The sequence below is a fragment of the Natrix helvetica genome, assembly GCF_964273705.1.
Source record: "Natrix helvetica genome assembly, chromosome: 11".
NCBI lineage: Eukaryota > Metazoa > Chordata > Lepidosauria > Squamata > Natricidae > Natrix > Natrix helvetica.
The window spans coordinates 10,696,352-10,709,415 of record NC_138562.1 but is presented as its reverse complement, the minus strand read 5'-3'; the positions used below and the strand labels follow the sequence as shown (position 1 = coordinate 10,709,415).

At 41.5% G+C, this 13,064-nt stretch overlaps 1 protein-coding gene across 6 annotated transcripts in view; it reads left to right on the top strand.

Annotated features, from left to right (window-relative positions):
- Positions 1-9,013: 9,013 nt before the first annotated feature.
- HDX (highly divergent homeobox) overlaps positions 9,014-13,064 on the top strand; it is a 32,162-nt gene continuing 28,111 nt past the window's right edge. The window contains exons 1-3 of one of the 6 annotated variants that reach the window (XM_081964101.1): positions 9,014-9,185; positions 11,321-11,372; positions 12,396-12,515. Coding sequence is in view for 1 of the 6 variants with exons in the window: in XM_081964098.1 (XP_081820224.1) it covers positions 11,355-11,372 (18 nt within the window). In the remaining 5 variants the exon portion in view is untranslated. The remainder of the gene's footprint in view (positions 9,186-11,320; positions 11,373-12,395; positions 12,516-13,064) is intronic. The other 5 variants (XM_081964099.1, XM_081964098.1, XM_081964102.1 and 2 more) reach the window with 5 other exon arrangements.

Below are 13,064 nucleotides of genomic sequence, written 5' to 3'. Positions count from 1 at the left end.
TCATGTCTTTGTATACACAGAGGACACCGTTTGCATCACAGAATGATGTCCAGGTTACTCTCAAAGTTGTACAAAGGATTTTGGAAGGTGGGATCCTTGATGCTCTCTGAGCCTGGTGATTTTCTTGCAGATGTTTTATTACGAAACTAGGTGACATCATCAGTCCTAGGACAAATGAGCCAGCACTGGTGATGTTACCTAGTTTGATAATGAAACGTCTGCAAGAAAAGGACCACGCTCAGAGAGCACCAAGGACCCCACAGTTCAACTCTGAGATGTTGGTTTTGAAAATGATGAGTGCTTCACATGTACTAACACCCTCTCCTTGAAGTGTGACAGCAGTTGCACATCAGCTTCAAAGGTGGCCTTGGTGTTTGCGATGGCCACATCGATTCCTCCACTTCTCACCTTCCAAGGATGATCTTGCCAATTTCCTTCACTCTTCCTTCATATTATGCATTTTGCAATTCAATTCTCTTAACAATCCTGTTAAGAGGCTCAGTAGCTAAGATGCTGAGCTGGTCAATCAGAAAGGTTGGCAGTTTGGTGGTTCAAAACCCCAGCATCGCGTAACGGAGTGAGCTCCCATTACTTGTCCCAGCTTCTGCCAACCTAGCAGTTCGAAAGCAATGTAAAAATGCAAGTAGGAAAAAAAGAACCACCTTTGGTGGGAAGGCAACAGCATTCTGTGTGCCTTCGGGGTTTACTCATGCCGGCCACATGACCACGGAGATGTCTGGCTCTTTGGCTTTGAAATGGAGATGAGCACCGCCCCCTAGAGTCGGGAAGGACTAGCACATATGTGTGAGGGGAACCTTTATCTTCAATTCAATTCTCATTTATTTCCTTTTTGTAACCAAATAAACACACATCATGTCTTAAAAGTGATGTTTTTGTTCATTCCACATTCATTCAGCATGCATTTGCTCTTGCATAACACATGTACCTAGTAGGGACCATATATCTTGGGAAATTTTTTTAAAAAAATCTTGTTAATAATAAAGGAGAAACCTCAAAAGGGTCAAACCTGAAAGGGTCATAAGGATTAAAAATGATCGGTGTTTTAATAGGTTGGTGTTTATGGCTTTAGTTTGCAAAGGAAAATTCAAGAGCAAAACCAAGAAAATAATTAAAATAAATAAATCTCAAGGACAGCAAGATGGATGTTAACCTCACAGGGCAAACCAGATAGGAATCACAACTAGGTGAGCTAATTCTAAAGGTAAAGTTTCCCTCGCACATATATGCTAGTCATTCCTGACTCTAGGGGGCGGTGTTCATCTCCGTTTCAAAGCCGAAGAGCCAGTGCTGTCTGAAGACGTCTCCGTGGTCATGTGGCTGGCATGACACAACGCCGAAGGTGCACGGAACGCTGTTACCCTCCCACCAAAGGTGGAGCCTATTTTTCTACTTGCATTTTTTACGTGCTTTCAAACTGCTAGGTTCATATTTGTATGAGTATTCATATACTCTTCCATTAGGATCAAGAACAGGCACTAGCCATTTGCAGTAGGAGCAGAAGATTTTGTCCGGTTGAAAAAAAAAATTCTGATTATCCAAATTTTTGAAGTGGAGAAGCTGTCTTAATAATTGCATCCTAATTGGAGATCAAGAAAGGCAATTACAATTGTATCATTTTTGGCAAAGTTCAAAATTCTTCCCCTTACCCCAAGATGTCATCTCATTTTAAGGCAAACCAAAATATACCTAAAGGAAAAGGAGACACTGAACAACGTACGAACTATAAAATATGTGGCTGCACATGGGGCATGAACCTGGAAAAGTGCAGCCAAACAGCTCCTTTACATAAAAAAGATAAAAATGTCTCAGCATGAATCGAGTCTGCTGAACAATTGTTTTAAAAAAGAGAAAAAGATGACATGGTCATTACCAGAGGAAAACAATGCGATAACGCATTGTCAAAAGCTTCTCTTTATGGCTATTGCAAAGATACTAATGGCACTTCAGAAAACTGACTTTGCGAACACCAATATTGTATTGCAATGAGCTTCTAACAATGGAAAGAGCAGGTTCTGATAATGAGCAATCTTCTCTTGGCAAACTCTTTTTCTCTCTTTTATTAAGCAGCCCTAAGACTCCTGGTTTAAAAGATGTGAGTATTTTCCTCTAGCCAAGCAATTATCAATTACCTCCATAAATATTCTCAAGAAATCGCCCTAAGACACTGTCTTCACCTAACAATATATTTAATAAATTAAACATATGCATTGATTTTTTTTCTTTCTGTTGACTAGATTTTTTCCAATGGGTCTCTATTAGGATAGGTGTTCTAACCTAGGCTCCCCAAGAGCATGAAGCAAACTCCTTTTATTAATTTACTGTGAATTCTGCTCATTCACATCCAGCAAATCTTTCAAAGGAGGATTTACAGTCATGTGGCTGGGAGAGCTGAAACTTGACAAGGAGTCTTGGAGGGTCACGAGCCAATTAAGCAAATTAATTGTCTCCTGAAAACTCCACTCCCCTTTCGCTCCTCTTTTATTTCCTCTGGGAGGGGCCATTCATCGTCCACCTGTGGCCTTACTCCCAAGTCGACCCCTGTTCTTTAGCTGTTCCCTTCGTCTGGCAACTCTGCGCATGCCCACACTGGGAACAGGCTCCAGCTGTTCATCTGCCCCACTGATGTCTGACTCTGAAGGCAGCTGATAACTGGCATATGGCCCTGGCCCCTCTCTGCCTCCGACACAGAGCCCTCATCAGAGCCTTCCCCAGACTCCAGGACTGGCCCATGTTCCTCTCCAACCTCCTCACTCTCTGAATCTGCTGCCAGTTCTATTGGCTGCTGGCAGGCCACAACAATATTTTAATAGAGCTGAAAATCACTCGCCAAGAGAAGCATATTGGAAGACTTTGGTTCACGCCAGTTATCTGTTGAAGTAGAACAAATTCAACCCCTTAAAGGGTTACATCTTGCTCCTGTGTGAAAACAGCCACTTGTCACCATTTCTACACACCTGTAGACCACGCCAGGAATGCTGCATCCAGTTTTGGCCACCATGTTGTAAAAAGGATGTTGAGACTTTGGAAAGAGTGCAGAGAAGAGCAAAAAAGAGGCTAAAACATATGAAGAATGGTTGCAGGAATTGGGTACGGCTAGTGAAAAAGGGACAAGGAATGACATGAGAGCAGTGTTCCAATATTTGAGGGGCTGCCACAAATGGCCAACCTATTCTCCAAAGCCCCTCCAAAGGGAAGACAAGAAGAAATGGATGGAAACTAATCAAGGCGAGAACCAACCTAGAACTAAAGAGAAATTTCCTGACAGTGAGAACATTAAACCAGTGGGACAGCTTGCCTTCAGAAGTTGTGACCACCTGTCTGGAATGGTAGAGGGTCACTTGCTTGAGCAAAGGGTTGGATTAGAAGAACTTCAAGGTCCTTTCGAACTCTGTTATTCTAGGATCGAGCTTCCTTACCACTTGATTTTTAGATCTAATTCCACTCTGTGATACAAAAGAACGGATTTATGGGACAGCTTTTCCTGAACTTGGAAAACTCTTAGCTAAAGTTCTTCAACCTCAGTTTAAAAGGTAGAGATTCACTTTTCATTGCACTATCCAACTCTACGGCTCTCAACAGCTTTCTGATACTACAGTATTTCAATCTGGGTAAAAGGCGTTCTCATTACACCTCATTCCAAATGCCAAACCATTTCCCCTAAAATTGTAACCAAACTCCTACCTACCTGTAGATTCTCAGTCATCCAGGGCATGATTGCCCCAAAGCTGCTTTTTCAAAAGGCAACTGGACTTTGTTTTTTTCCTTGAAGACATTTTGCTTCTCATCCAAAAGGTTTCTTCAGTTCTGTTCAGTTCAGAACTGAAGAAGCTTCTTGGATGATAAGTGAAATGTCTTCACGAGGGAAAAAAAAAACAAAGTCCAGTTGCCTTTTGAAAAAGCATCTTTCGAACAAGCTCCTACAGGAAATCTAAATCTATTTTCTATAGGAAAATGGATCAGATATTGGATATATTAGCCCGTAAAGAAATGGATATACTCCAAAATCTAAACTACCTATTGAATCAGAACAATGTAATCATAGAGTAGGAACCGTAATGGTTGACACTGAAGGAAATCAAATTCTTTATTCCTTCGTGAGGAAGCATTTAGAAATGTTCTCAACATGTTAAATTGTTAAACCAAACAAAACCTTCTCCCTCCCACATTATTTACTGCATAATCTCCATCAAAGGTTCTCTCGGTAATTGGGCTATGCAAAATTGATTTTATGTAAGAGAAGATTTGCATTTTAAAAAAAGGTTTCGCTGAAATTTTGGTATGCAGAGAAATCCACTGAATCAAATGAGACGTATGCAAATTCCCTCTGCCTTCCTTCCCATTCTTTGCAAAAGTAAGCCTTGCCATTTTTAGTAACACGCAATAGATTTTAAAAGTATTTAACACAGAATGTTTAAAAAAGGAAAAAGAAAAGCAAGCAGGAAGATCAAATGCAATAGCAGGAAAATGAAAGTTATATTGTTTTAAATACTTGATAATGCCCACTTTACCAGTAGATGGCATGCTATTTTATACAGATCTCGTTTGTTTCCACTCAGAAAAACTATTTAGGAAATAAGACCTTTCAAACTGTATTGTTTGTGAAGTGTTATGCTATTCGGTTCCTAAAGATATTTGTAGTTATAGATTAATAATTTCAAAGTAGTGAGAAAACTGATCAACTAACATTCAACAGTGCTACAGCTAGCATTGCAGTTATTCGCAATACTGTAAATAAAAAATAACAATACTATACTGAGATTATTGTCTCTAATCACAATGCAAGCACCTTGCCTTCTGGATTCTTTATACCTTAGGAATTCATTACCAACATGTCCCAGTGGTTAAGCATGAATTCTGGGCTATTGACAGCTGCTCAAAAATTATTAAAACAGTAAGATTATTGCTTAACAAAAAATATGCAATTATGTACTTAAAAATAATGATAGTTTTGACAGTAAAAGCATCAAGTCACTTCACACACAAACATAAATCCCTAAATCTGCTGATTAAAAACTACCCTTTTCAATTACTCTCCAAAGCTGATAATTTACAGGTTTGAGCGATCCGTTATTCAACCTAGTATACTTTGTTTAATGAACTCTATCACCACAATCAGTATGTTTAAATAATGCCTGTTAACCCTCTGAACTGTGAATGTTCTCTTTTAAAGAGTGGAACATGATGGATTTATGCAATTTGTGATGTGACTCCATTCATTGTTTTTCAGACTGCATTCTTGATCATAAGGAAGCCCTGTCGGACATCTTTTAAGAAGAGATTGGAGGACCATTTGTCTGGAGTGCTATAGGGTTTCCTGATTGAGGAAGGGGATTGGACTAGAAGACCTACAAGGTCCCTTCCAACTCTGTTATTTTGTTATCCTTTACCACTTCTCAAAGTTCCTGCTTTGGGTTTCCTCATCCTGAATCGCCTTCTGGACCAACAACCCTTTTTGGCTCCTATGTAATCCTTATTTCTATTCTTCTATCATCCCACTTTCTATTCTAGGATGATGGCTGTTAAGGCAAACATCTCCTCAAACGTATGTGCTCCACAAAACTTTTGACCATTCGTTGTTTTCCAACTCATTTGAAACTCACTCAAGATCATGCTGCTTCAGTTTACTTCTGCCTCCACTTCCTTGTGAAATCTTTTGTCGTTTCTTTGTTGTTTCCTTGTTTCTAGACATTTTCATTCTTCGGTAAACTAGCCAGAGTTTCTGGAAGTTGGGTGTCGTGTAAAATCAATCAATCAATCAATCAATCTGTGATTGTTTTTGGCAACTTGTCCTCTTTTATGTTCTGCAAAACAATTTAAATGCTCTCATCTCCCATATTTGGAGTTAGAATTCCAGGAATTTGGAAAGGCACCAGACTAGGGAAAAACATTCTTGCCCTATTGCTGGAGGTTTTCCTAGTTTTCAAGCTTCTCTACTGGTTATGTCAGTCCTTTCAATAAAATGTTTCTCATTTCTCAGAGATGTTTATTATTAATCCCAGCGTATTTCAAATGGTTATGATGGTTCCATTTTACAGTGGTATAATCTGCAATGCATACGTATGGCTATCCATGCAAGCGTTCAAAGATAAGCATAACTCAGATTTTAACTATTTTCTTGCTTAATAAATTCTCCCTGGATATTACATTTGCATATTATATTCCCAACAAGGGAACGTGCAGTTGAATTCACTTTTGTTTTAGTGAAATCCCGAAGAAAGAAACAGCTGCCCTCCTACATTTGATCTTGCTGGAGAAAAAGTTGACCCCGTTTCCTAAAGATTGCATTCTTGCACTAGATTATAATTTTAAATGACCTAATTTTGTTAGGCAAAGAACTTACATGCTTTTAAAGTTACAGAAAATTTTACTGACAAGTCAAAAATAATAATTAAAACCTTCCTGAATTATCTTAAAGTATTACACGTTGCAATACACGTGGTGGGAAAAATGTTATCACCAATCTACAACTCTCACCTTCTTGACTCAACTTCAAATTTTGGAGAATTGGAGATGCCTGGGAAATATACAGGGTTTAGCTTCAGGCATTGAATGAAGTAATTTCTTTTGGTTATGGTGCTGATTACTTTTCACCTTCTCTTAAACCAAAAGCTTTTGTTTTAAAATATTTTTTCCCCCAAATGAACTTGCTTTATGGGTCAGAATTGTGATAATGACAAACAAAAAGAAGTGCTTTCTCAGTTCTATGTTATTTGTTTTCCAAAAGTGGATGCTCTTAAAGATTCCTAATTTTTGCTTCTGAATGCACATTCAGGGAACAATACATCCTGCATTTTCCTTTTTCTCCCTCTTGAATTTTGGCCAACTTGATAGTTTGCACACTGAATTTCCTGAGCAACTGAGTGCATTTTAGATATGACTATTTTTTAATTTGATTTATTTAGGTATGTTTTACAGCATTTCTGGTCTTGCTTGCATTCTGAGGACTTTGAATGCTTTTATGGATAGAAATAAATACTTCAAAAAAGAATAATAATAACTAACCGGAAGACATAGTTATGCCGTAGGGACAATTCCAATTCATTTCACACAAAAATATATATGCATAAACACGAAACAATTTTCTTAGCAATAACTAAAATTATATTAAAAATACGTTCCATCTCATTTGTAATTACTGTGTAATTTATTGGAGAAAATTCCTCATACATTTCAAGAGTAGTCCGAGCTCTTTGCTGTATTTTAGATTCATGTAAATATACGCAGATTTTATTTCATCTCAAGGCAAGAACCTTTTATAAAAGTTGGGATAAAAGTGCTTAAATACTGTACAATGCTGATTAGGAAAGGAATCACCACTTTTAACACCATCACACAGTTGGTATTTAACTGAATTTATTAGTCGACCAGTTACAATGGAGCTGATCCTCCAGATCTTATTATGAGGACAAATTAAGAGCATCCGAATCACGAGGAAAGCTATGAAATAAAATATGGCATATAGCTTGTCCAGACAGTCACTCAGTAACCAAGGTTGACATGAGGGTCTAGAATTGTTATTCTGATTATTATACCTTTTTCAAGAGGCAACTGGTGGGGAATGGAAGAATGTCTGCAAGAAATCCTTCCATTCCCCACCATCCAGTCAGTGCTGAAGAAGCTTCTTGGAGAAGAAGCGAAATGTCTTCAAAGAAAAACCAGAAAGTCCAGTTGCCTCTTGGGGAAAAAAAGCACCTTTGGGATCGGTTTTTAACACTACAGCCATTCACTTGAATGGCAAACGAAAGATGGCAGTTGGAGGGCATCTCACTCACAGATAAACTTGCATAACCAAGCTCTCTTATGTCTTCTCCCCCACCCCCTCGCCAATACCCCCTTTCTAAATCCTGCACACATCCAGCTCCTGCATATGCAACAGAAGAACGAAGTGGTGGATGCAGATTAACAGGGTTGGGAGGGACCTTGTAGGTCATCTAGTCCAACCCCCCTACACACACTCAAGCAGGAGACCCTACACCATTTCTGACAGATTTCTGTCCAGTCTCTTCTTGAAAGTCTCCAGTGATGAAGCTCCCACAACTTCTTAAGGCAACTTCTGTTCCATGGGTGGATTGTTCTCACTGTCAGAAAGTTCCTCCTTATTTCTAGGTTGAATCTCTCCTTGTTCAATTTCCATCCATTGTTCCTTCTCTGGCCCTCGGGTGCCTTGGGAAATAGCTTGACCCCCTCCTCTCTGTGGCAGCCTGTCAAATATTGTCAAAGACTCCTCTGATGTCTCCCCTGGTCCTTCTCTTCACTAGACTAGCCATGCCTAGTTGCTGCAACCGTTCCGTGTATGTTTTAGCCTCCAGTCCCCTAATCATCCTGGTTGCTCTTCTCTGCACTCTTTCTACAGTCTCAACATCTTTTTTATTGTGTGGGGACCAAAACTTTAGTTTTGGTGCTTTAGAAAAAAAATGCAATTCAGGAGCGCTCAGGCTTTTTCTTCTTCTGTGGGACGGTTAGCCGGGCAAGCTCCCCGGCTAATTTTAGCAGCCCAACGAAGGGGAAACCCACCCACCCACCCCAATCCAATCCGTACCCTCCCCAGCTCCCAAGTCGTTGCATGGCCGTTTGGGCTCTTTTTTCTTTGCAAAGAGGGTCCATCGCAGTCCTTCCAACAGGCGCAGATGGGAAGCCCCTCCCTCCCTTGCACACACCCCTGGAGACCCCCCCTTCCCTTTCCCCCTTTTGCAAATCCCAGGAAAAGCCTGGCAAACTCGAGCCCCGCGCCGCCGTTCCCGGAACGTGCCACTCCTCCGTGCCCCCCTCCAGCCAGGCTGGCTGACTTGGCTGGCTGTTGCCGGCCGACCATCGCCCCCTCCGCAGAAGCCGCCGCCGCCGCTGTTCCTTCGAAGCGGGCGCGCGGGACACCCCCCCCCCCTTTCCCGCCGCGCGCGCACGCGCCACCCTTCCAAGCCGGGGCTGTTCCTCGCAAGAGCCTCTCTCCCCCCCGAGGCTGAGAGGCGGGGGCAGCGACTGTCCCGGCCGGCGCTGATCTCGAGCGGCGATTGGCCGCTGTCTACGCTGACGTCACGATCATGATGAGAATTAATGATCGGAGGCGCTGATTTCATTGTGTGACGCCGGGACCGACCCAGCCGAAACCGGCTGAATTCGGAGCCCTGGGGCCCCCCGTGGCCGCCCCGCCCGCCCCACAGAGCACGGTTGGTCCGGTAGAAGGGGGGTGGGCTGGCGAGCCGGGAGGGAAGAGGGGCGGGGAGGGCGCGCGGCCCCGGAGGGGGGAGGGGCGACGGTGGGGGAGGGGGCGGCCTTCCCGCCATGCCTTCCTGAGGGGGGGGGTGGCTTCGAGAACGGCCCTTCCTCGCTTTACGGCTTGGCGGGCAAGAGGCCGACGGAGAAAGGGGAAAAAAATAAAAAGAGAAAGAATTGACGAGTTTCGGGGCTTCAGTCCGGAGCTCGCGGAGCATAACTCGGGACGCGCATGCGTGCCGCTCGCCTCGCTCGATCTGCGGCAAGAGACGGCTGGAGCGCGAGGGAAGGCTGCGCCTGCGCAGAAGAGCGCCCTGTCGCCGGACTGCCCTCGCTTTACGTACTTTCGCCTCTTTTTTTTGTACGTAAAGTCGATTTGGGCAAGAGTGGATGGGGGGGGGGAGAGAAGGCGGCCGGCGAGGTCCAAAATACCTTTGCTGTCGGTCCGGCGCTTGCTTTTCATGCAGATAGCCGGTTCTTTTACTTAAAAAAAAGTAGTTTGCAAACGTATCTTATGGGATCTGTCAAAAGAATGAGTTGGAGCAGGGGAGAAGCAACGAAGTAGTTTTTTGAGTCATCTGCCTGGAGTTTGTCTGCTTAAAATAATACCGAAATAGGCTTTGTCTATTTTTAAAAGTTATTTCTGTCTCTGCATCAGTGCTTCTCATGCTATAAAATGCCATAAGAAAAAAAATATAACAGTTTATTGGCTCAGTTGTGTGAACCCAATGAAAAGGTTTTCCATATAAGTGTTGTACATAGGAAGCCAGACAGCTGATTTCATTCAACCAAACATGTTTTTTTAAAGCCATGGATTAGTGCCCTTTTTTTCAACCTTGGAGACCCAAAATTCTGTAGACCTCAACTCCCAAATTCCTCAACCAGCAATTTGACTGGGGGATTCTGGGAGTTGAAATCCACAACATCTTAAAGCATGCTGGCTGAGAAATTTCTGGGAGTAGTTGCCGAGGTTGAGAAAGACTGGATTAGAATATTATGCCGGTGGCAATTAATATCTGTCAGAAGGTTACATCTAGGCTGCTGCACTAATTATCTCTCTAGGAATTAAGGGATTAAGCAACACCTCTTGTAAGGGCACACATTATTCCAACCATGCTAGTCTTCTGCAGCCGTAGTAACTGATCAGTGCTTTGAACATGGGAGCATTACAGGGTTTTGGTATTTCAGAAAACAGTTCTGCTTAGTTCAATTTAATTTAAATGTAAAGATGAGTTTGCATTTCCCACTAGGGGAACGTATGAAATAGGCCCTGTGTATTGTCTGACCTATTTATTTATTCATGATTCCTATTCTGTTCTATTCTTTATTCCATTCCTTATTCCATTTCATATTCTATTCTATTCTCTATTCCATTCCATATTCCATATTCCATTTCATACTCTATTCTATTCCTTATTCCATTTCATATTCTATTCTATTCTATTCTATTTAATTTGACTTTGAAACAAAATCTGTATTGTATTAGTCAGCTCAGCGTAGTAAGAAAATTGTAAGTTTTCCTATAGTTAACATATCGCATATGTCTAAAGTAAGACATGGCAGAAGAAAGGAAGCTTTACAAAATCAAGCATAAAAGTTGGCAGCAGTTAGGCAAACAGGTGTCTGTGGGAATAAAATAAAATGGTGGAGTTAATGTCCTGCCTCAACTGCCAAAGCATGAATGGCAGGTGAGCTTTGTGGAATATACCAAGGCAAGGTGTCACATTGAGAGAAGCCTTGTGGCCAGTCTGTGAGAACAGCAATTATGCTTTTAGGGAAAGGAGCAGGTTCTTATCCATATATGCACGGGTCTTTTGTGGTTTCATTCATTTTTAAAAAACTGTTTGAATAGTGACCAGAAACGTGCCAAGGGTTCAGTGTAAGATCCTTCAGTTGTGGGAAAGATACTTTTATGATGATGAACTCTTGGTGCTATATTTAATGGCCGTCAATTGGATTGGGTGGCTATCGAAATATGAATGAATGACTAAATGAATGAATCGATAAACAAAAATAAATAAATGATTCAGCTGATACTGGTATTCTGTAGACTTGTGCTTTGAATTACAGCGTTGCTTAATAATTTCAGGGAGTGAGATGTGGCTTCAGAGCAGTACCCACCCATGATCTACAATATGGAGGTAATAGTGAGGGCTTCCTTACGTGGTTATATATATATATATGAAGTGATTTGAAGTCATGACACGAAGTTATGTAATTTGTCTAGTCTAATTTTAAGCTGGAGTCAAGCTGAGATTGCTTTGGTCAATCCCGGAGCTGGCAGCTGTAAGGGAGAATGCATTCCTGTGGGTTCCAATCAATCTCTCAGCCACATTTTTTTAATTATTATTATCAAGCCTTATACCCTTCCTGGCCTCCTGACATGGGAGATGGCCGTTTGCAGGGTCTCTAATCCACGTTTAGAAACTGATATCTGAAACTGGGGGTGGGTTCTGTGATGGTTAGGTTTCAAATCCATCCCTGTGTATGTTTGCCCGATTTCTTCTTCGTACTGCCCAACGTTTACTTAAAATACTGAAAGATACAATAGAATCTCTGGTCAGGAACTCTACTGACCACAACCAAATTGGGTTCCCATCAAAAAATTCACATTGTTTTTCTGCGGCTGATTTTCCCCTTCCGCACCATTTTTTTTTTTGGGGGGGGGGTATGTGGGTAAGTGCCAAATTTTCAAAATTCAGGTCACTACCAAATTGGTTCGCCACCAAAGTCATGGAAAGAATTATGGCTGTGACTGGAGGTTCTACTGTAATTGGGAATTGTACTATTACAACAGGGGTGTCCAAACTTGGGAACTTTAAGACTTGTGGACTTCAACTCCCAGAATTCCCCTGGGGAATTCTGGGAGTTGAAGTCCACAAGTCTTAAAAGTTCCCAAGTTTGGACACCCCTGTATTACAACCATTGCTGGTTGCCAGTTTTACATATAATTCAGTGTGGTGAAAATACTCCTGGTTCTCCTGCCATCTCCTCTTTTTCCTTCCACAACCCTGTGAATTAGATTGGACAGAGAGAGAAAGCGAGAGAGCGACTGGACCAGTCATCCCATTTGCTCTCATGCCTAAGGGAGACCTAGAATTCACCCTCTCCGGGTATATTGACCATCATTACATCAAACTGGCTCTCGTATTATTATATTGCAGAATAACAGAGTTGGGAGGGACCCTGGAAGTCTTCTAGTCCAACCCCCTTCTCAAGCAGGAGACCCTAGACCATTCCAGACAAATGGCCGTCCAATCTCTTCTTAAAAACCTCCTACCAAGGTAGCGTTTGTTATTTATTTTTTTTCAACCAATGTTTGGCACAATAATAGAGTGGATATATGATAGTAAACTGAAACGTTCAGTTAAATCAAAGGTCCTTTTCATTAGGGGAAAAAAGGCTGTTTTATTTTCTCAGCTGGAGTTTGATCCAACCCTGGGGTTTTGTGAGTTGCAACTAATTGCATGTTGGTTGCAAACAAGCATTTCTTCTGTTAGCTTTCATACACTGGGTTTACTATATGGTTGCTCAGTTTGCTATAATGTTCTTGATTTTTCCATTCATGCCTTCCTCAAATAAACATGGACAGTAGATTAATATACTTAAGGAGAAAGCATGGTATGGGCAGCATCAATTTCTGTTGACTTTAGGTGGCAGTCTTTGATTAAAAGTTAGCTTATACAAATTTCTGGGGAGAAACAATACAGAATCACTCATTGCTCCAGAAGCAGAATTTGCATCTTCTTTGCAACTTGCCAGCAAGGAACAAAATTTGTATTTTATAAAATACAATATGAGTACGAATGGTTCTAATATGCTGCATCGCTTTG